This window comes from Andrena cerasifolii, chromosome 10 (assembly GCF_050908995.1).
Source record: "Andrena cerasifolii isolate SP2316 chromosome 10, iyAndCera1_principal, whole genome shotgun sequence".
Taxonomy (NCBI): Eukaryota; Metazoa; Arthropoda; class Insecta; order Hymenoptera; family Andrenidae; genus Andrena; species Andrena cerasifolii.
This window is the reverse complement of record NC_135127.1, coordinates 10,720,212-10,743,966: the sequence shown is the minus strand read 5'-3', so window position 1 is coordinate 10,743,966 and position 23,755 is coordinate 10,720,212. Positions and strand designations below refer to the sequence as shown.

Below are 23,755 nucleotides of genomic sequence, written 5' to 3'. Positions count from 1 at the left end.
TAATAGGAATTCGCTGGCAATTTCGCGTACGGAGTTGTCCTTGCGGAACGTGACCGGAATACTTGGATTCCATTCGACGAACTTATTTCTTCCTCCGTCAGGGAGGGGGGGGGGGGGGAGAGGCGGAAAGAGGGTGTAAAATTGGATGCTTTGTAAAATGGATTCTTATCGTGACGCGTGACGTTCTTGGTACAGTATTTATCGCCGAAGGAGGGCGCTTGAAAGCTGTTTCTAGCATAGATGCCAGCGCTTTCGATTTTAAATAATGAATATAAAATAATCGTGTTTGTTATAAGACGTCAGGGGATTGCCCTTCTGTAGTCACGATTAAATTTATGAGGCATTTTCCTCGGATCAGATGCGCGCACGTCGTGCCACGATTTATTGGCAACAGTATCGTATCCACCCTTCTTAATTCTCGTGTATTGATGGAAATTCGGGCGGACTTAGCAGCGAGGCCGTTGCGTGTCCCGCAATCGGCTTGGCGCTCGATTGTCTCGGAACGATCTCATTTATCTTGCAGTATTCCAGCAGTCAGGCCTCTCCGCGTTGCGAAATTAATCAGGCGGCTCCAGACGCGCCTTTGTTGGCTTAGAGCGTTCCTTCCTTCTTCGCGATAGATTAACAAATATGGATCGCGTCTGGTGTCATCCTCCACACGTGCCGCTGCTCCAACGACTTAATTAAAATCATCCCCGAGGAAAAGTTTACTGGGATGTAACGCACACGAAGGCAGAAAGTTCGCGGAGCCTTTTTCGACGGAATCCACTAGAAGTGCTGTCAAATTCTCTGTCAGTTGAAACTTTAAGCTTTTTGTAGTAAATTCGAACAGTCAGATCATAATTTCTTCCGCAATGGAAGATGTGGGGATAATTAGCGATAGTAGGAAACGACGAGTTAAAGATAAGCTCGGCTTAAATAAGTACCCTTATTATAAATACTGGATTTCTTTGAAAACACACGTACACAGACAACGAACAGCGCTCCGTGCCTTCTAATTAAGCGTTTCGCGTCTTCGTGGAGTTTTCAGGACCAGGCCCCCTTCACCCTTCTTCGATCAAGCATGAAGTCTCCAGAAGCGTCCTTGGGACGTATTCACCATCGAAGTTTCGGTAACGAGCTGGCATGGCTGGTAATATTCCCACGACGAGCCACGGGGCTCCGTCAAGGGTTGCAAAACGGGAGGAAGGGTGGAGGAGATACTCGAGGGACGCTGGAATTCGAGGACGAGCTAGAACGTTTCCTTTCCCGGGTCGAACTTGCTTCGGTACTTTGCGTGGCGAGTTTGGACAGATTGAGGGTAATGGGGTCGTTTTCTCCTGGCACTTTCCTCAATATGGAAAACTCCGCGTCTACTGGATCAGGTCCCGGCAAATGTTCGTCGCGGTAAACGAAGGATTACTGTTATTTGTTACCGTGTACCGTGGGTGGGGGGTAGTTTTCAGTTGGCGAAAGGGGAGGGCACTCGGGGAGGCACTCGCGAAGTCATCGAGCAACCCTGCAAAACATACAATTCTCAGGAAACTAGTAGACTACCTTTAAAGCACGTGGCTGCACGTTCTTTCTCATCCTTTAATATTTGTCTACTGTAAAAGATGCAACGCGTGTATAAATCTGCATTTCCATTATGTCGCGCCTCGGGCTATTGCCCCTGCCGATCTGCTATTTATACGTAGGGTAATAAATCACAGTATCGACTCTCCTGACATCCTACATATACTAAATTTTCATACTCCTTCGCGACGTCTCAGAAGCCATACTCTTTTTGCACTTGAGCAGCATCGCGCTCTCTACAGCCACAGTAACTGCTTCAACCCCCTGTGTCTAATCGCCAACCGTTTCTGCGACTCACTCGACTTCTTTAATAATTCTTTACATTCATTTAAACTCACAGTTAACCTAGCGATATGCAGAATGCAATACTCTGCTTTCTCATCACTCCGCTTAACTTTACTTTACTTTCCGCTATTGCTTTTTAATCTATCCTCCGTCATAGCTATGTAATAAAGGGTTTTGACCCGTTGATATCAAGTAGAATAATAATACTAATAAGTCTTAGGTAGATCCTCATCACCACCCCCATTTTAAAAATTTGTCTTCCCTTCGAAAAGCATAGAATTATTTCGACAGTAATCGGCTATTTCCCACCAGCGGGATTTCGAGTTCCAACGGCCGTGCCTTATCAGCGGGTTTATCGATCGCCGTTGGAGGTTCAGCGAACGCACGGGAAGCTTGGAAGACGAGCAAAGGGAGCTACACCCACGCGCCCGATATCGATCTGGGATCGTTCTCTCGTTATCGAGAGGGTCCTCGATCGGGCTGGCGTCGCAGTTGCCCTTTGTGCGGCACGATAATAACCGTGGTTCACGGTGAAGCTCGAAAGCTGGGAGACTAAGCGAATTAGGCGAGCTCTTCGGCGTTTAACTCTGTGTAGCTCGCGCTGGCCACGTGTACACCCTGGAATCTATTCGGAGATTCGTCACGCGATCAATACGAGCCTCGCGAGAAGGAAGCTTGCCTCGTGGGGTGTTTAAGCCACTTGCACTTTGGCACCGCTATCGATCACTAGCTTTTAAAATATCCTGTCATTTTCTTTCCTTTTCTACTTCCAATCCCGAATCTGTCATTCTACTTGCACAATAACATACACGGCGGTGCCTCCAATCACCATTGACAAAAACTCAGCAAATCTCCGCGAGCGAACCACAGTTTCGAACGAACACGGAGCAACTTTCCTCCTACGAAAAATATCCAGAGAAGCGACATCCACGGCATGCAAATTTCACGAGGACGGCGCGCAGAATTCCCTCCTCCCCCTGCCCCTGCCGGAGGAAGGGAGCGTGGAAAAAAGGGAGCGGACAAAAAGAGGAAGACACACGACCCCCCTGTACCGTCGTTCGCGCATTTTCCCTCATTATTCCCGCGACGCGCACTTACCCCCCTGTCCCAGCAACGTTTTCGACGATTGTGTGCACCCCGACAATGGACCGGGACGACTCGCCCGCAAGTTTCGATTCTCTGTCCCTGGCAGTTCCTCTTTTTTTCGTCACTGGGGCCAGCTACACGGTCTCCGCCATCGGCAGCGGAAACTTTTTCCAACCGCGGGCTCGACAGTCGTGAAACTTTCTCGCATTGTCTCAGTCTCCCGCTCCCTGTTTCGACGAGGGCTCGCGGACCAGACGGCCAGGTTACCGTCATTCGCCTGGAATCACCTCGAATCGACCGTTGGAACTATATTCCTGCGACCCCCCTCGGTCCCCGCTCGGGAAGCAGCCACGTCCGAGGCCATTGTTTCTTTCTCTCCGGCAGAATTGCGCGCGACGCGATCCTCCGGACGGGCTCTTCTCTCGCGACGCCGAGTCAATTTAGCGCGGAAATTAATTCTGGGCCTTCGGAAGGAGCCGCTTGTGCCTCGAGTGGCGACGTCAAAGGGAAAACGGGACGCTTTAATTGCGTTCCTCCGGGGTTGTTCTTTGTATTGTCCTCGGTAGCTCGGTAATTCTGTTACTTACTCCTGCGGATCGTCCGCGCCCAAGTAAGCTATCGAAACGGCCCCGGAAGTCCTGCTGGTACTGTCCTCTGCAACTCCAGAAGATCCGCGGAGTGTAACTACGGAAACTCGGAACAGATTCTCACCCCTGGAGCTCGAGGGTTTAGAATTTTCTATTCGTGGGTACTCTGGCAGCTTCCACGTAAGTTGCCGGGGTTTAAAAGAGGATGATGCTGGTGGAATTGCCTCTCCGGGACGCAGAATGGAGGCCCATCGATTTTATTCGGCGCGAGGAACCCTGCATCGTCGAAAATAACGCGCTCGTGCCTCCAGGGAGCGTCGAAACGGACGTCGCAAACAATGACTTTGTAACTCGTCCAGGATGGCGGAGGACACACACGTCCCATCCCTTCGTGGCCTGCCAATACCTCCGGGGCAAAGTTAGCTGGCCGACCCTCGGCCCCTGCACGGATGGACAATGGATCCCCCTAGTCATTATGAAGTGAACAGGCGAGCCTGCGCGCCTCCACCCAGCGATGGCTAAATCTAATCCGACGCTCGTGCCAAAAGGGTCCTCAGGCACGAAGGGTTAGACCTGGTTAGAACTATTGCCATGGGACAGAGTTTGTTCCTCTGGCATGAAATTTCGAGCCAGCTGGTCAGAAGCAACGTCAGAAGGTCCTCTGGATTATTTACCATTATTTTTATAGAGACACTGCGGTCCTAGGCTGTAAAAAGAAGACCCATTCGGTGATTACGAATTACGAGATTGCACCGAGGATACGAAAATAAATTAGTTATCGCATAAATAGAACGCCCTTATTCCGCGTCGAAGTCACTCAATCAAGTGGCCAGAGTGTAACTTAAGCCTGATTGGTGGAGTGTCTGTAACACGATGTAACAGTATACTAAGGAACACTCCACGGTAGATGGTCCCCCAAGTTCTTCCCGCGAAGCTCGCGTACAACGCGAAGATGACATTCCGTTCAGCCTTCCATTGCGTTCCTGCAGTTAACGTCGAGGTGAACGAGATTCTCTTGGAAGGTCGGCTCTAGACAATGAGGGTGATTCGCCTGCTGGGGATGGGAGCAACGATCCCATCGAATTTCGCGATAGGAGCATCGAGCAATTAGCGTTTCGCTCCTTTAACGGCGCCGGGCGTTAATTGACGGCGCAGACGACCTCGTGATAAGAATTGCCTGGGCTGGAACTCGATCGAGGTCGTTCATTAAGTCTCAGGCAGTTATTGTTTCTTCGCGAAGATTAGGGGAAACGTTTATATGGAAACGGCCTCTTGGTTCCAGCAGTTCCTAATCTTCTGCTTTCAACTGCGGGAGAATTGGTAGCTCTTGATAAAAGAAATGGTATCTGTCAGCTGCTAAACCCTAGAGCCGCAAGGATCTTCGCACTTTTTGCACGTCCTTCCTCTCGTCGATGGCAAACTGATCAGGAGAAATTATTGTCCAATCCCTGACAATTCCAGAGTGGGTAATACAGATCTGTGGAGAAGAGAATCCTCTTTAGTGTCACCTCGCAGAATAATACACCCCTCAAAAGCAAGCCGTGGGAGTAAATACAATTTCGTTAAGGGTAGCTCTGTTCTCCCCTTGCGTGACCAAAGTTTTCTCATTTACCCTGTCTCTTCTGCAGCTGGTGTTTCGCGAATTACCACGGTCATCGATACGGTATCTCGCGAGCATCGCCTCCTTTCGTCCAGCTGGCTCGTGTTCAGTCGCGAGTGTACCGCCCTCGGCCTTGGTGGCCGCATTAATTACCAGCCCGCTGCCTCTCTATTGAGATTAATGACATTGGCCAGTGCTTTATGCGAGGATGGGTTTATTGGCAGCGCGCGCTGCCCGTTCGACGTGCTCGTGAGCGCGGTCGGTGTTAATTGGTACAGACGATCCAGGGGAAGCGAGGCTCGGAGCGCGGGACCGTTCGGTTTCAGCTGGAGGGAACCGGGATTCGGGATGGATATTGAGCTCTGTGTTTGGAGAACGTTGCCCGAGGTGACAGTGGGTATTCCTGCAGATCCTGCGAGTTTCTGACGCTGGGAGGGTGAGGATGTGGGATCTAGTTCGTGCGTAAAGGGGTTGTTGGATTTTTCTGGAGCTGGGGAGGAGATGGGAGAGGAGGCTGCCGAAGTTTGTAGAAATTTACAAAGTTAGAAAATTGAAAGAATTCCGAGTTTCTGTAAAGTCTGAGTTTCTCTGTTTGTGGATGAGAATGTGGGATCTAGTTCGTGCGTAAAGGGGTTGTTGGATTTTTCTGGAGCTGGGGAGGAGATGGGAGAGGAGGCTGCCGAAGTTTGTAGAAATTTACAAAGTTAGAAAATTGAAAGAATTCCGAGTTTCTGTAAAGTCTGAGTTTCTCTGTTTGTGGATGAGAATGTGGGATCTAGTTCGTGCGTAAAGGGGTTGTTGGATTTTTCTGGAGCTGGGGAGGAGATGGGAGAGGAGGCAGCCGAAGTTTGTAGAAATTTAGAAAGTTAGAAAATTGAAAGAATTCCGAGTTTCTGTAAAGTCTGAGTTTCTCTGTTTGTGGATGAGAATGTGGGATCTAGTTCGTGCGTAAAGGGGTTGTTGGATTTTTCTGGAGCTGGGGAGGAGATAGGAGAGGAAGCTACCGAAGATTGTAGAAATTTAGAAAGTTAGAAAATTGAAAGAATTCCGAGTTTCTGTAAAGTCTGAGTTTCTCTGTTTGTGGATGAGAATTCTAGGTTCACAGAGCGTCGAGACTTTGAAGATCCCAAGAATTTGGGAACTCTCGCTTCATTGTGGTACCTGTTGGGAACTTGGACGTCCACGTTTGGAAATAGAAATACCGAAATATTCAATTCTTAGAGCTCTATGAATAAAAACGTCTTCAATTTCTGGTACCTTGATGACTCCAAAGTGTCCACGCCAAGAAGCTCTGATATTCCATAAAGCACCGCAAATAATATATTGAATAATTCCGTGAATCTGTACGAAAATCCCATCGCTAGGAGCTTCGCAACAGAAGTCGCTAATACAAACCCCGCAGAGATCCCGCAGATTTAGAGCTGCCAAGGAGTCCCAGTTGCAATCTGATCTTAATAAGCCTAAGACACCGGGGTAAAAGTGTTCCACGGGCTGGTTAAATTGATTTAGAGGCTCCGGTATCCCAGGCAGCCGCGAGAATACCAATAAATCAGGACGGAAAGCAATTTAAACGGGCACTGGGCCGATCATCGTAACCCGGGCCGTAATACCAGCGGCTGGATCCCCGGACGTTGGCATAAGTTTTCATTTGCGCGGCCCCGCTAACGAACTCTTCGACGATAAATTCGTTGGAGCTTTTCCAAGGGGTAATCCAATTCCGGGGCTAAGCTCGGGGAGAACTCAACGAGAATCGGCCTCTCCACGTGAATTAAGACGAATCTCCAGCAGCGGTCGCCGGCACAGCTAGCCCGGACCTATCCGCACCTGTTCCTCCGCGATAAAAACGATCCCAGCCTCGCCTCGGTAAATTCTGCTCGGGAAATAGGTCGATACGCCCGAACAGAATCGCTCGAGATTTCTTCCAGGTCGATCGTTTAAGCAGATTGAAACGAATGGACCGCTTTCTCTTCGTACATGTAGGTGTTACTTTATCAGGGGTAGATTCTTGAAGTTTGCAAAGAAAACGGAGCTTTTCTTTGAGCTTGGAAACCTTTGAATAATCGCGGAGATAAGAAGACGAGGAAACTTTTAGGCTACCAAGAATATTGCGTTTAAGAGTTACAAGTTCCTCGCCCGCGCGTTGCATCATTTCAGCGAAATTACCGCCGTAATCCCGTCTCCGATTATGCAAGCTCTCCAACGAACGGTGGTCCTGAGCCAGTTGCACGGGAGACCGAGCCATCAGTATCCCGTGATATCGCGGAGGGGCCGATGAGCCGGGCTGCATTGCCGTTAGAGGGAAAGGGATCAGCGTGGATGCGGTCTGGACGCTAATGGCATGTGCTGGGTTGCGGGTGCACCTGCACTCCGCTGCAATTCCGCGCCGCGGTCCTGCATTGTAGCTGATGACCGCATGCATGCACGTCAACCGTCCCCTGGCCGAGCACCACGGGCAGGATGCAGCTGCAGGGCAACGGCGAGGAAAGAACAACCGCGTCGTCTTCGGTTTGGGGTGTCTCTAATTAAAGGGAGCCAGTCACTCAAGGAGAACCCTAGTTGCACGCGAGAGTCCTCTTCTTCAGGCTTCGCTCGTGTATCATTAATCTTCGTTCGAACAGCGTTCCTCCTTTCCGGGAAGATGTTCTTCTTACCTCCGGGCAACTAGGCTGCAACCAATTTATTCATGGGATAGTCCGATCCCCGGATGTTAACGACCGAATAGAATCTTGTTCGCTTACCTATAGTAGCTACGGGCGCATGAAGTTGTCAGGTGTTTCCTGACTGAAGTTTAAAAGCTTACAGGTAGCTAATTCACTGCGGAACTACGAAGAAGTAGGAGCTACATGGTGCAACTTATTTTCGAGCGACCACGAAGTTTCCCGGGAAGCTTGAACTCATCGATTACGAATTCCAGATCGCTTGTGGAGGCTTCATCTCGTGACGAACTTCCATAGTGAATTCAGTGAGATCCGTATGAGATTCGACCGCTTCTACGATCTCGCTGGACCAGACACGTTAACCACCGATACCACCCGTCCATTAATTCGTTTCGCGTACCATTTGCAACGACACAGAACGCCATTTACGAATTATTTCCACTCCGCGACCCGCCACCGGATGAGATTCCGCGCGTCACACTCTGATTCACACGTTGAACGCCAAGTGCCATCCGCGAAATTGCCGCGCAGGGGGAGGGAAAAAGGAGCGAAAAAAGGGGGCGGCAGACGGGGACGCAGGAAGCACGCCGCGTTATCGCCGTTGCGTGCATAATTGCGGGGCCCGAAAAATTTCGAAAAGGGACCACGACGGCCGGGCGGGTCGTCGACCCGGCTGAAAGCGGGCTTTCTCCTGTTTGTTGCAGCCACACGTGTCGATGGGATCTACGTGCGCCAGCGATACCATCTCTGTACGCGCAATTTCGGCGACGTACGCAGCTGCGACCGGTGCAGCAACACTTTCACCGTGCCCCGCGTTTCGCTGCCTGGCCGCAGTTCAGTTTTTCTGGGCCGGGGCCTTCCGCGACGCGCCGTGTTGCGGCTCGTCCCGCCGCTGCAATTGATTTACGGCGCGCTGGAGTGTGAAGTGCAGCGCGGCTCGGCAGCTGCTGGGATCCTCTGCGCTTCTCAAACGATTGCCACGGAGGTTTTTATTGCTTTGTCCGTGCGTGGGAGGATCTGTCGATGAAGATGATGCAGTGGCGGTATCTGCATTCTGCACACCTGGGACTGTTGCTGTTAATCGACAACTGGGAAGGAATTGGTTAACTTTGCGGAGATATGTGGGAGCGGCTTGTTCGCGTAAAGGTTATTGGAACCGAGGGCCTGGGGCGCAGGGACGCTTGTTTTTAATGATATCTAATGTTAAGATACGAAGCTCGTGAAAGTAGGGCTCTTTATTTCGATGCGATTAATTCTATACGATTATCTTCTGCAGGGTTCTCCAAAAGTTGTGTTTGCTTAAAGAATTATTCACGTGTTCTGCCCGAGGCCTTACTCCTGACTGGGGTAAGAAACTGGACGCTTTTGTCCGATGGATCAGACTACTCTAACAGATTGAGCTGTCCAGACTGTCGACAAGTTCCTCTTCCCCCTTGGAAGTCCAGGGAATTGCGCATCTATCATGAGACTCCCCGCTATCGATCACTATCTTCTTCACAATTATTCACGGATATAGCCCGTCACCATTATAATTCTTCTCTAATCGACAGCCATCTATTGATAAGGAGGCGACATTTCATTTCTGTCAATGCCCCTGCACTTGTTTGCGCGACGACAGCCACGTCTCCATACACTTTCTTTCACTTCCTTCTAAAATTAAACGCGAACGGTCGCTATCTTCATCAGACGTACTTTCAACCCCCCAGGATTCTTCGATCGTCCCGTGCCATAAATCCAGCATCTGCAGAAATTAGAATACGCTGTGGATAATATTTCTTCAGCAAGGAGGAGCTTTTGAATATCGAATCCTAAAGTCATCGACAGATTTTACTATCCAAACTCGAGATTAGAAAAATGGTACGCGCTGATCGCTGTCCTTCGCCACGACCAACCCCTCCAAGCGAGATTTCCCACGGACTCGTAAACTTTTCACGATCTCCACGCAGTCCTCGGACCACCTTCGTTTCCATGGTCCCTGTGCGATAACGATCGCGCGATCAATCAACGCGTAGCGACGTGTTCCATCGTCGTAGGAGGAACGGAGCGTGTATACGCGCTCCGCCGGAATCGTTCCGTGGCCGTTGATCGAATCCATTGTTCGCGTCACGTTCACGGCACGGCCGATGTGCATTAAAGAAGATTACCTGGCCACGATCTCTCCAGCCGAACGCTGCATGGCGGAGGGTAAAAAATACCGTGCTTACGATCGCGAGGCACGTTACACGCGTCTCGAGGCGGCCGGTAATAAAAAAAAAACACCAGCGTGTCTGGTCGAGACGCTACCTTTCCCCTCGTGAAACTTGCCGTGGACGATCAACGATCCGGGATCCACCGCGTGCTCCCCTGTTCTCACTGAGTATCTCTTTGGTGGGCCATCATCGATCGCGATCGTCGGTCTGCGCTCTCTTGCATTCGTTACGCTGCTAAGATTCTGGAAACTAATACAATTGGAACGGTTTTGTGTGTTTGGTGGGTGGTTTGTGCTCTGAAATATTGGGGCTTCGTCGAGGTGAGCGATCGCAGAACGGGGACCATGTATCCAGGAGTAGGGAACTGTGATGGTCCAAGTGTTAAAGGGGTACACGGGTATTAGACGGCTAAAATGAACGGTTCCTTCTAGATTTGATTGAAGGACGACTAATAATTCATACCACTTGCACGTTTTACAATACTTTAGTGGGGATATAACACGCATTTTAAGACCAGGAAACCGGAAGAATATTGGAAATTCAAGGAATTATAAAGCTTCAAAGTGGGCGCTGCGTAATGCACGCGTTAAAATGGTGAACATCGTAAGTCGGGAACGGAATGATATTTTTAGTTGAAATTTTAACTGAACCTACAAAACACTCTTCCTCGCAATGTGATATGCGGTCGAAAAAATTTAATACAAATTCACGGAGTTATACTACAAATATCAACTTCGAAGGATTTTACTGAAGTAATCCTGTGATGAATGTTGTCTTAAATGTTGTTAAAGTTATGCGATCTTATTGAGCGAGTTCCACATTGTGGAGAAAAGTGTTTTGTAGGTGCCCAGTTTTAAAAAAGAACACTCACGGATTTTCATATGAATTTTCCCTCGTCGATTGCGGTTCTCTGAATCCGTATCTGAAAATACTTCATCCAATTTAATCTTGAAGGAATTTTCTGCGAGCATAGTTTAGTATGCGTGACTTTACTACTGTCTTCAAGAGGTCACCTAGTAGATCCAGACTTTAGACAGACACTAGGAGCTGAAACAAGCGATCTATGCGATTAAATCCAAAACTGAGAGTTCGATAAAATAGGAACTGCTGAGGAGGCTTTTGGTGGTAGATACTCGATGGAACTGTTTCAAAGGTTGTTTTGTTTATTTATAATAAGCATTCTTCTGCTAAATTTATCCTTAAATGTGAGTACTCATCGGGTACCCTATTTCTCCAACCATCTCAAGGGTACCTACCCCTAAAACCACTTTAAAATTTACTGAAACTCGAAGTGCTCACGAAAATCATATTCGCTCTAAAGCAGGAATCATAACAAGAAAAATCAACGAAAATTAACCAACTACCCTTTCTTCTCTCAATCCATCACCGCCCCCCACTAAATCGCCCACCTTCCCCGCCTCTACCTACGAATCCCCCCGAAACTGCCGATAACTTACAATCACTCGGCGTTTCGTCGCGGCCGCGTAAACTATGCGGGTATCCTGCATCCCCCGTAATTCACAATCAGCCTCCATTAGCCCCGCGCGGCGGTTTGCACGGGAAAGCCTTGTTTACGAGCGCCAAATGCGCCGCGCGTAACGAGCGTCTTGGCGAAAAGCACGCGAGGGACAGGATAAAAAAATGGAAGTGTCCCGTGTACATCATCTTCCCATTGATCGTGGACGACGAGCGCACCTGGAAGGATGAATCAGTTGATCGCGCGTCCCACGAGCTCGCGTCTCGCTTGCGAATAAACCTGAACGCTTGGTGCCAGCGATCGGTGGGTCCGTTTCGTCGGACAGAATAAAGGGTATAACGAAGCGAAAGAAGTGGTCCGGCGTTGTTCCCTCTCGCGAACAAGCTCTGTCGGAGGAGAAGGCCCGGCTGCGCGCAGCGACTGTACCAGGAGCCGACAAAAAGGTCCTGGTCGTGCTCGAAGGTGGCTGTTTCGTCTGTGGGAGGTGGACTGCGCCGTCTGGTTAGGCGTCCGTGTGCGCCGCTCGTCCGTGTGCACGATGCTGAGGAGGCTTGGGATCGAGGTCACGGGCTCTCGGTTACGTAACACGAACAGCAGGAGTTAAGCTCGCCGGATCCCCGCGAGCCGATTCGATGACGCACAGGCAGGATTGGATCCTGCGGTTTCTGCACTGCCCTCTTCTTCTCCGTGTTCGGTCAGAGGCGCCTCTCTCGCGGAGGACCAACTTCGTCGTGGTTTCGCGGTGGGATTCTTCCCGTGGCGCGGACCGTTGCTGTTTTGGCTGCCATTTTTTGCACGATGGGATCTCCCACTTGGATCCCTTCGCGGTGAGTCTCCTGCATCTTTATTTCTGTTTTCAGTCTTCAGTTGAAATACTGTTAAAAGGTTTTTGATAGCTCTGTTGTTTTTCTTTAAAATTCTTATTTTAGTTTTGGTAATTTTAGTTGCATGCGAGTTCTGCAATTTCATTTTAAATTCTTCGTTCAAAATCGTTTTAGAATGATAGTTTGAAGATTCGTATTTTGAATCGAAGCAGATTCCTTCAGGTTTCTATTTCAACATTCTGCCTACCATTAGAAACCACTTACGTCGCATAAATTTAGTCCCATCGCTTTCGGCGCGGCCACTAGGGAGGAAATACGCAAATCGTGTCATTCTCGAATCTCCTCACGTGCCAGTGCCTTTTACGTTCGCCTATGGTTCTGATACACCCTGTACACCGCTGTCAGGCCGGCTACGGCCTTGATAAAGTGGCGAGCTCTCAACCCTATTCATCCGGCCCGCTCTGCCGCGGGCGGAACAGCGGCGTGGAAAAGAGGAAGAAGGTAACCTTGACTGTGGAGTAACCAGTTAAAGGGCCGTTCAAGGTCTACCAGACGGTTCCCAGTCCATCGTCTGGCTGGCTGGCTAGCTCGGTTGGTCGTTACGCTCCGCCAAGTGGACGACGGACGGAAACAGCCAGAACGGAACCTTTTCCGTTCCCCCGTGCAAACACCGTTTTACTTCGGGAACTGGAATAACGAGCTGTGTGTTCCACCTTTCCCCCCTCGAGTTTCCAGCAATCGGGAGCCACTAGGACGGGGCTAATTATCGAAACTTCCTGGGGATCGATGTGAGTGCCTCCTCTTTTTCGCAATGCGAGTGCAGGCGCACTTTTAAACGCACCGTAGATTAGAAAGTCACGAGATTAAATCAGAACTGTGACCCGTGCGTCGATGGATCGTGAGTTTTACTTCTAGAGGCTTGATTGATGATTTTGGGATGAATATTCGTCAGCAAGGTGGCACCCACTAGAATGATACAAAATTGAAATCCAGCGTTCGCGTTATTAATCAAGGGCTTTCGTTTTTCTGCGTTTTATTCTCATCATGGCTGGTGGCATTTCTCGGTCAATACAGCTCGTTACGCGAGACCAAGTGGTCAGAGTATTAAACGAGAAACCTGGACAGAATGTGACACGAGACGGCATGTAGTTTCCGCGGCATTAATCACAGTCATCGGCGACACTTGCCACCACGATGGCAACGTGTTCGGTAATTTTCGTGTCTTCGATCTCCCCGTGAAAAGCACCGCGGCAATTTCAATTAGAAACGGGAACCAGGAGTAAAGAGGTTACTCTTGCTTACGCGAGGGGCAATCTGTGATAAGAGCGACGATCGCAGTTCTTTTCCATTCGAAGCGATAGAAGTGGAAGGCGTTGCGCACTGAGTCGTGCGATTGGAAAACCTGATACACCGCTTGTGCTCGATTCGGAGTAGGAATTTTAAATGCCACTGTTCTGTTCATTGGAAAATTGTAGTCTCTGCGGCGACCACTCCCAACGAGTTGAGAAGAAAATAGGAGGCAGAAAAGGGATCACCTGTGTCTGACGCGAAGCTCGAGAGAAACTGGCGCACAGTAGAACTCCATTTATCGTAACGAAGTTTTACTCAATCCTCCATTCACCGAACTCAACTCTTGTTATCCAATTGCGTAACTCGAATCCAAACAATAAATCGAGAAAGACCGAGCCGGTATTCGTTTGAGCAAGATGAATGGGTACCCTCAGCGTGAGCTCCTATTATCTGAATAAAAAATGATTGATAGGGGGAGACATCACCGAGTTTCTATCAACCAAATCTTTTCTATATCTTGACTCCCCGAAAATATATGAACGAAGTTCTTTTGTAAAAATCTCGAGGAGTCATTCAAATGGCACAAAATTTTAGATCCTCCATTACCCAACTCTCTGCTCATCATTCTTCCACTAGAAGCTCACTGTTCAAGCACTGTTAATCATCTCATTCATTGGTCTTCGCTGTTCCTCATATCCGAAAACAAATATAGTGGATATTACGTCGCGATTTTGTTGAGGATAACTTCCACTGTTTTCGATGGGACCAGAATCGATGACTGTCGTGTCACGCACGCAGCTTTCAGCATCCGTGACTAGTCGATAGACGCAGCGTTGCAAGGCTGCGAGAGGGTTAGGGTCAGCTGCCTGGGGGCAGCATTCCTTATCATTACATCCCATAAGCATTATCCTCGGCTCCATCGAGAATGATTCCACGATCCGGCTCGAAGGAGTCGAGCGGAGGTAGCACGTCTCCGATACGGAGGAACGTTGGAGGGAAAGAGAGGTACGTCGACGAAGGAGTTAAGGAGAGACGAAGAGGGAGATACACTTTCGAAGGAGGCTTGGAAAAGACCCGAGCCTTGGCTGGGATTTTATCTGGGATTTCGCGAGTTTTTAGCGCAGAGAGAATGTAACGCTGTTCTGCGAATACGCCCTCCCAGGTGGAAGTAACGATTGACTTGCAGGTGTGCTTCGTAGGCGCATCAAAGTTTAAATTAGCGGTGCATACTGATTTTATTATACAGTATTCCAGTTCACTCAATCTACCACACTCTCGAATCTAATCTCCGGCATTGTTCTTTTATCTTTTGAAGCTGCAGTGCTGTCCACTGGGAAGCACCCGACTGTACCTAAAGCGAAACTTCATCTTCAAGCAAGTATTATATCATACAGTAGCGGACAAAAAAGTTACCACTTTTTCGAACCACCTTATTTCTATTACTTTTCAATATCACCTCAAAACTGCAGTATATGTCTAATATACATATTCTGAAAAAATAATTAAAAGCTGCATGAAACCCAATTACAGTTGAATTTATTTAACTAAGAAACAAAAACCCTGCAGAACATTAAACAACACTACACACTTTTAAAGCCAACAAAAAGTTACCACTTTTGAACATTATTAAAAAGTCTAATATTTTGTGGGAGCACCTTTTGCTTTTAGGACAACCTAAGAAGTTACTAAACGTGGTAACTTCTTTGTTGGTCCCAAAATATAACACTTTTGTTTGTCAGTTAAGTAAATTCAACTTTAACTGGGTTTTGTACAGCTTCAAATTCTCCATCAGAATATGCATATTAAACATACCACAGTCTCAAATGTATGCTAAGAAAATAAAAGAAGAACAAACCGAAAAAGTGGTAACTTTTTTGTCCGCTAGTTTCTCTTTAGAAAAATTCTCTAAGACCACTAACAATTTCATACAAATCCAACCGAACTTAGACCTACCCCGAGCGCTATCGATGCATCAAGCCTCCACCCAAAGACATTAGAATCCAGCTTTTTCCCCAATTCCACGGACCCACCTCGTCGAACTTATCCAAACGACAAATCCAAGCGAGCACCAGCCTAGAAATCATCAGTCCATCGTGCGCGTTCATCGAAGACACGAAATAGCGAAAGCGAACGAGTATCCAATATGCAAAGTGGTCGGTCGGGGGTCCGGAGGGGGCGGCCGCGTTTCAGGTGCCATCGATGTAACTCACTGGAATATCGTTGCTTCTGACGGGGTTTTCGAGGGCCTCCAGCGCGGTGGCGCGAGGGGGCGGCGAGGAGAGAGTGTACAGAGCTGATAGGAGCCACCATTACCCATCCCCGCGGCAGTACAACCCCGTACAAGCCCGCGCAACCCCTGTGTACAATCTCCGCGCGGCCAACAGAGACCAGTCGAGAGCCTCGGGCCGTTCGTTGTCTAGCGCGAGGGAGTCGCGAGTTCGATCCATCGGGAGCACCGGTCCGATGATAATTAACCGGCAGCAGGATCGAGTCATCCATGGGGAGGCGTGTCTGCAGCCTCCGAGGAACCGGACAGCCGGGGGTTCGCCGCGATCCTGCACGGGAAACCTCGAAACATGTTCGAGGACGCGAAGACGAGAATTTGCTCGGTGGGATTGGTGTTTGCTGGCGCGGAGGCAGCTCGGTGGAAAACGGAGCGGCAGGGGATATTGTACGGGGGGTTGTTTACGGTCCGTGCGTTTTCTTTATCGATTCGAGGAAAGGTTGCAGGGTTGAGAAGGCTGGGGAACCTTTCGGGGACCGTGGAGGGTTGTAGATGAGGCGACTGGTATTACAAAGGTGGTTGTTTACAGAAAATTGTTGTCAGAATTTGGTAGGTCGATTGTTAATTGTACTGGTGGGCAAAAATCAGATTTTTTACACATTTTCGTAGATTCATGTTTTAGAAATATTATAAATCAAATCCGATGTAAAAATTCGGAAGATTGACGAAGTTATAGGCATTTGAGTGGAACAACCCAGGTAACACGGAGCGGCGGCTCGACCGATCTCAGCGGAACTACATTTTTCATTACGGTGGCCCCAAAAACTCGCGCTACGTTCAACCAATTCATTTCCAATTTTGCATGCAGAATCTTAATAAGATTTCACATCGATCTACGACCCCCTTTTTTATTCCGATTCCCCGTTTATTATTTTTAAAGAAAAAACGTGGACTTTTCTCTTAGAAAAATCTAACTTTACCTTTGATCTCTCACCATTTCTTTATTTTTCAAAATTTTCAAAATCGGCCCCGTTGAACGATAGCTATTGACATTCTTTATAAGAAGATTTTACTGTTTTTGATTTCAGACAGGACATACAGCTCTTTTCAGGCACACCGTTTAGCCGTCTAAAATCGAGAGAGTTTCGGATATGTACCCATAACTTCCCAAAAACAGTAGTGTTTTAACTGAAACTTTTTTTTTAAGTAGTTCATAATACTATGTAAACATAATATAAAAACGGAAAATCTTCATCGAGCTGTTGACTTGTAAAAAAATCCACAATGTGTACACATTTTCGGAGCGTTCAAACGGGTATACCCCCTTAATGTAGAGTTTTGAAATCTGGAAGCTTCCTACGTCGCTGTGATTGTGGAGTAACCGGGTTACAAGCGGCAGTTTCCCAACGCGGTGATAAAGAATCAAAACAGAAATCGTTGATCATTATCGGACAGATCGCTCCTCGATCGATGCTCCATTATGGCCACCGTTCTGCCTTATCGCCTTGCTACCAGATTGTCTCGATCGAGACTTCTCCAGGCGAACCGCGAAAGGCTTTTAAGTAATCCACTCGATTCAAATTCCTGTATCATCGTTCTGCAATCGTTGCAGGTATCGCGGAAATCTAATCAACGCGATTCTTAGTAACACTAGAAGGCCTTCTCCTGGACTTTAGAAGCTATTGACACTGCTGTCTTTAATTGAACTCCTTCCATGAAGAAACCCCGTATATCATTCTACGTCGCCCTCAAGGTCCTCCCTCGAACTTGAACTCGCGAAACGTGCTAAGGAAGCTCGCGGATCGTTTTTTCCTCGATTGTGAATCAATCGGCGGACAGATATAATGCAGCAGCAAGTAGCTGCCATTCAATTAACGATAGATAGTCAGCGATAACCGATATCGTCGCGAGATAAATGTTGATCGTGCCTCTCTGATAACGAGCCTTTCTATCCATTGTAGTCCGATCGCGGTTAGTCGCAGTTGGGTAGCAGGCGGCGGCATTAAAGTAGTGGAGTACGTTGACGGAGTGCCGTGAAAGGGGAACTGATCGGGGAAGATTCGATTAGCATAACTACTGACAGCGAAGGGAAGATGAGGCTGGTTCCTTTCGCGATCGTGGTAGCAGTTCTTGCTAGCCTGAACCTCGTCCAGGGTGAGTGAAATTTCGTAGGAGAGTATCCGGAATTGCTTGACGATTTGCAAGCCTATCGATAAGGTTGATGTCTGCGCTGTTGAAATCGGTGACGTCAATTATATCGCGTCGATGGAATCGGTGAAATCGGCTCCTTACGCTATAATCAAATGGTTGGTTATTAAATTATGCTACGAGCCTGGACCTTCGATCTAACATAGACTTAATCTGTTCTTCCTTACTCTAGGTCTAGTCACCGAAATGAAATGGGTATTTATGGTTTATCAATGGTGTTTGTTGTGTTTCAGGGGAGTCACAGATTAGCCTGACCTTCGAGGAACAGGTAGAATGGGCGAAATATGGGCTGATCGGTCGTATAGTCAACGGGACGAAGGCAGCTTCGAGGCAGTTCCCTTATCAGGTACCTTCTATGCGTGATGATACTCGTCACGTTTTTTCCTGAGTCTTGCGAAACGGTGTTAGACGATTCGTGATGTTCGAAAATAAACCGCTTGATTTCTTGCCAATGTGTTCAGGTGTCTCTGAGGCGTAGCTACAATTCAAGACACTTCTGCGGGGGATCCTTGATCAACAAGTACTACGTCGTCACTGCGGCGCACTGCATGTTCCTGTGAGTGTATTTTCAGAATAATATGCTTTAATCGTCTTTGTGGAAAATCTGTGGTATTCTGTTTTTCTCTGTTGCGATCCACAGGGAGATTCGTTTAATATTACTTATAACAGTATTAATAGAAGTGCACTGTGTGAATAATTAAATAACAGGCTCCCCCAAAAATGGGATCAAAGATGACACGGAATGCCACCCAAATTAATTTCCACGAGTATATTAAAATTCCTTCGTCACCAGTTAGACCGAAAGAGGGCGAAACTTAAGCATCGCTGCCGAAGAAAATAAGTACCATTCAGAAACTCCGGGGTGTCCAAGAGAATGCGACAAAGGGAGTCGCTTAATGTCCTCGAAACTGACGTTAACGAGTCCACCGAAATTCTTTCGCGATGACACTTAGCATCCACCATTTCCTATGTACAATTAAATCCCCTATGGCATAGAAATGGCGGCCGCATACAGCCCTGGACGGTTATGGTGGTCGCTGGGGAGCTGCAGCTCAACCAACAGACTGCGACTGGCCAAAGAAAGGGCGTGGACGCGATTACCATTCACCCCGATTTCAACACCTCTACTTTGCAGAATGACATCGCCATTCTCACTGTACGATCCGCTTCACTTACGCGCACTTCTCATGGCTTAAGTTTTCATGAAGTTTTTCGCTGCAGCTCAAGGAACCGTTGAAGCTCACGCCAGAGATTGCCGTCGCGCCCCTTTCCACGAAGACTCTGGCGCCGAATTCGATCTGCCAGGTGGCTGGGTGGGGTTATCCATCGAGCGTGAGTTTTCACGATAATTCTATACTCGATCCGTTTCCAAGCTCTCGATACTCCGCTTACGTTCCTAGCGTGGCGGGTCCTCGAGGCTTGGCTTCATATTCCGGGAGCTCCGAATACCGTAGGTAAAAGAATCTTTCCCTTTCTGGCTCACGTTTGAGTCTCCTCTGTCCAGGACTTCCCCGTGGTGAGCAACGACCTCATGTACGTGGACCTCCCCATCGTGGAACGTGATGTTTGCCTCAAGCTCCTGGAGAACATAACGGACCTGCCGCCGGGGATGTTCTGCGCTGGGTACATTGAGGGCATGAAGGATGCTTGCCAGGTTAGAATTTCAAGAAGGCGGAATAGCGAAATTCAAGTAACTCGTCGATATACGATAGAACAAGGAAAGAGAGTTTTCCAATCATAGTTTATCGATCGATTAACTTCCGTGGAGAGTCTTTTCCAAGAAGCTTCTATCCAAAGTGTCGGTGGCTTATCGCTATCGAAGTTTCTCTACGCCGCAATCAGTTCAGTTGCTCAGCTTCTTTTCCATCCGCATTTTCATCATTTCAACTCGACGAAGCATAACAAAGATTCGAGGCTCAATGAATTCCAATGTCCAACATCTTGCAGGGTGACTCTGGCGGTGGCATGGTCTGCAATGGGGTGTTATCAGGCGTGGTTTCCGGTGGGGAGGGCTGCGCAGTTCCTGGCTTCCCGGGCGTCTACTCGGACGTGTACTTCTTCAGGGACTGGATACTCCAGAACACGAAGACCGCGGATGACGAAACGACTGAGGGATCCGATGCTGAGGGACCCACTGTTCAGGGATCCACTGTTCAGGGATCCACTGCTCAGGAATCCAGTGCTGAGAAGGTGCTGGCCACCGTTTTCCTACCTCTTTGCCTTCTCATTCATTTGCTTAATACGATTTGAAAGCACTGCCTGTACCGATGCTGAAATAGAGACGTTTCAGGTCAGCTCGCGACGCAAGTAGAACTTGGCTCGTCCTGCGCAACATTCGCCCGAGAACGGGGGGATTCAATTTCTCCGTGGAAAGGAGCAACTTCATAATCGCGATCGTTCATTTCGTTCTTGGTAAAAAGGTCTCCCCGGGTTAATTGCGAAAGTTTCCATGGCCCCGTGTAACTCGAGGGCCGTCGGCGCGATAACAGGATTAATCGAGTCCCGTGTAAAAAATTCACGGCTCGATAAGGCGGGCCAACTTCGTCTGCTCATGTACATTATGAACGATACTTGCTACGAACATTGATATTGTGCTTGAAATCAAACGAGAGACGAGAGCCTTCAAAAATTCTTCGAAGTCTCCCGCTCCTTCACATTCCTTCGAAATATTTTACTATTTAAGGGGTCAAAAAAATCAATTTTTTTTAAAACATTTTTCGAAACTACATATCCTCAAGAATGTACTGTTAAATTCTCATGGAAAAAATCCGATTAGTTTAGCTTCTACACAGGCATTTTGTAGAGAGGGCAGAGGCTCGGGCTCAATAGATGAAAACTTTGATCGCGTTTTTCCCAAAAGTCTAACAGCTGAAATCGCCTGCACGAGCGAGGCATGGATTTTTAAACATGCCACAAAAACCACTTTCAAAAGCATTTGCAAAGCAATAATTTTATTACTTTTATATCTTTTATTTGCGGTAGAAATGTAGTTGAATAAATAGGAAAAAGTTTTATTCCATTACTGTAATTATTTTCGTCGCAATAAATTCCTGAAAATTTAAGTTAATGTACAAAAATCGTGTCATACCAAACTGTCGAAGGTAGAAGAAGATAACAGTGAAACTGAATTCTGGAATCACTGCACTTGAACATATCAGGATCATAGATTAAGGTGCTGGGTCAATTAATTAAAATTCAGGGGTCTAGAAGTCAAAGAAGAGATTCTCCAGAGTTTCCCTGACAAAAATGAATCTTCTTTTGCAACCTGTTCCAATTTAAAGAGCGTTCCTAGTGAAACAGTAATTCCCAGGAAACCTCCCCTCCTTCGCTGTAAAATAATCATGTTTCCCAGAGCGTAACGTTATCAACCCTTTCGAAATGTGTTTTCCGAGGTCTCGGGTTCGATTTTTTGGCCAGGCAGGCGCGCGCGGTGGACTTTTCGGTGGTTAGCTCGCGCTCGCAAAGGCCACACTGGAAATGAGGGTGAATAACGAAACCAAGGGGCATCCGACTTTGATCTCCGGCGAAAAGCCTCGACGGCAGACGCGCAAAAAGCTCGCTACCTACTTAATACGGAGGTTGGTGGGGCGATACCTCGAGAAACGTATTAGCGGTATTGCCGCTGGCAACATCCAGCGGCGTACGTCGAAGGATATCTTGTGTCTGACGGGTCGTGGACCGTTTCTACTGAATTTCACGAGCTTTCAAAGGAACGCCGCGCTGTCTGTCGACTTGGAGATATTGCAAGAAAATATTTGTCCTCTAAGGGTGGAACGAAAGTGGAACACTTAGGGGAAGCAAAAGGAGCCAATCGATAGATCGCTGCAGGGTTAATGAACTGTTTTAGCAATGGGAATCTTGTTGGATCGGTTGCATGATGTTTTGGAGTGCATGATGCATGATAATATTAGATATTGCGATTAGCATGTTTGTTCATTGAGTGTTTGATGAATCCTTGGATCTTTATTTGGAGATTTAAAATGAAAGTGGTAAATAAGAAAGCTGAGGTAAACAAACCCCTGTACAGTTCCGCTTGAACCCTCGTAAAATCAATTCTACTGTGTCATTTTCTTTTCCAAACTTAAATTCAGACTACAAATTATTGTATGAATAGTATCAACGATCATCCCCATTCCCAGAGATCACCCTGCTTCAAGAGCCTCGAACCTCCTCCCAGAAATTCACCGATGACCAGTTTCAAATCCAGCAAGTTGACGAAGCTGCTCGTTGAATCAATTTCGCGAGCTTCCAATTCCTCCCAGCATCCCCGAGTAATTAGAGGAAAGTTCCACTCGCTGAGCTCGAGTTCGATTCCCGCGGACTCCAACCCCTACTTCGCGTTGTTGCGTGGCCATGCGGCGAAGGAAGTAAACTTTTAATTTCTTTAAAACCCCCGAACGATCTTCGAGGCAGAAACGAACGGGCCCCTCTCCCGGCGCGCTCTCTAATGAATTCTTATTCGATCCCTGAATTAAGGAGGTCGCGAATGGACCGTGGCGCGAGGGTGCCGTGACGCAACGGGGGATGGAAATCCGAGGGGCTGCGAGGATCATGAAAAACTTGCCGAGCTTACAGAACGAGGGTGTAGGAGGGGGCGTGTATCAGAAGTTACGTTTATCAGGTGAAACGCGCAGTTGTCGAGGCACCCCTCGCCCTTGTACAGCCTCCCTCGCCACCCCAGACAGGTCCGTTCTCCTCTGGTGGCATTCTTTACGATTACTCCCGTCGAAATCGATCTGCGATGCCCCTTAAAGTCGCCACTCGGGTTTCAGCGTCGATTAACTTTCGGATGCGGAAGGCTTTCAGGTGAAATCTCCGTCAGGCATGAAGGGTTGAAGCGTTCGAGTTGAATCTGCCTCGTTGGATTAGCGCGATGTAAGAATTGATCTGATGGAAGATGTGTCTGCGCGATGCTTGACATTTTATTTCTCCGCGAGTTGTCGTGGGTGATGGTTAAAGTGTTGGAAAATGCCGGATCACCTGCTCCATCGCGTTATGGAAATTTTGGCGGCGCAATTATTTCGATCGATCGTCGCGAGGGCAATCTCCGTGCTCGTTCGCGGTGCTTCTCCTTGCGGGGGAGATCAAAGGGGACGTTTTCCCTCTAATTACGGGAAAATTTCGTCGTCAGAGGTATTTAGCCAGACGGGACGTTTCCTTCGCGACACAGGAGAAATCTTAGGAGGTGGATCACGAAGGGGCACGCAAAGGGGCTCGTATTTGCCCGGTGGAACATCGAACACGACGTTCCAGCGACTTTTAATCCCCGCGAAGCTTACTGGGAAGATGAAAGTAGAAACCAGTTCGAGGGGATTACTCCGTCTGCGCTTAACGGGGACTAACCGGACCAGAAGAGCGTTCTAACTTGCACAAAGGGAAGCATATTTAGGAGTAATTATAGTTCGATAGATTTGAGGAACTGAAATTGGAAATCAGAAATAGTTACGCAAGAAACTTTCAAGAAATTAACGCCCTGAATGCCATCGCGAAGCCTCTTATTGTATCAACCTCTCAAAGTTCAAGGATTCGATATTGAGAATTCAATTACTTTCCTCGAACGGAGGTGGCGAGGCGAAGCTTCTGATTTTAAAGAATCGACCCTAATGGGGTGAGTTATTTGCGTCGCGACCTCCCCGTCAAGCCGGTCGATTAAGGACCACGATTGGCGGGCGAAACTGTAGGAGAATATACCGAGGAAGCTCGCCTTCGGGATCGGGGACGTTTTTATGGCGCATTTAAAGCAGCGGAAGGAGGCCGCCTTCTTCATCGCGCGA

The 23,755-nt window shown here is 48.1% G+C and overlaps 2 protein-coding genes across 3 annotated transcripts in view; both read left to right on the top strand.

Annotated features, from left to right (window-relative positions):
• Window positions 1–8,547: 8,547 nt before the first annotated feature.
• The window catches only part of Ance-3 (angiotensin-converting enzyme Ance-3), a 172,939-nt gene continuing 157,731 nt past the window's right edge, over window positions 8,548–23,755 (top strand). Inside the window, exon 1 of the mRNA XM_076821392.1 lies at window positions 8,548–8,555. The gene's annotated coding sequence lies outside the window, so the exon portion shown is untranslated. The remainder of the gene's footprint in view (window positions 8,556–23,755) is intronic.
• On the top strand, window positions 17,717–20,587 carry LOC143373819 (trypsin-2). Of its 2 annotated transcripts, XM_076821401.1 has the most exons (8): window positions 17,718–17,927; window positions 18,215–18,327; window positions 18,443–18,537; window positions 18,978–19,137; window positions 19,203–19,313; window positions 19,486–19,635; window positions 19,929–20,171; window positions 20,272–20,587. In XM_076821401.1, exons 1-8 carry the CDS (start codon window positions 17,867–17,869, stop codon window positions 20,290–20,292), a joined length of 954 nt encoding a protein of 317 aa, XP_076677516.1. In that variant the 5' UTR covers window positions 17,718–17,866; the 3' UTR covers window positions 20,293–20,587. The 2 variants fall into 2 exon arrangements, with proteins under 2 accessions (XP_076677515.1, XP_076677516.1); XM_076821400.1 differs by having other exon boundaries at window positions 17,717–17,927; window positions 19,929–20,587.

Bases quoted from the DNA above. Each gene is read 5' to 3' on its own strand.
- LOC143373819 (XM_076821400.1), top strand. From the start codon at position 17,867: ATGAGGCTGGTTCCTTTCGCGATCGTGGTAGCAGTTCTTGCTAGCCTG. The intron at 17,928-18,214 runs GTGAGTGAAATT...GTTGTGTTTCAG, and splicing joins TAGCCTGAACCTCGTCCAGG to GGGAGTCACAGATTAGCCTG. The intron at 18,328-18,442 runs GTACCTTCTATG...CAATGTGTTCAG, and splicing joins CGAGGCAGTTCCCTTATCAG to GTGTCTCTGAGGCGTAGCTA.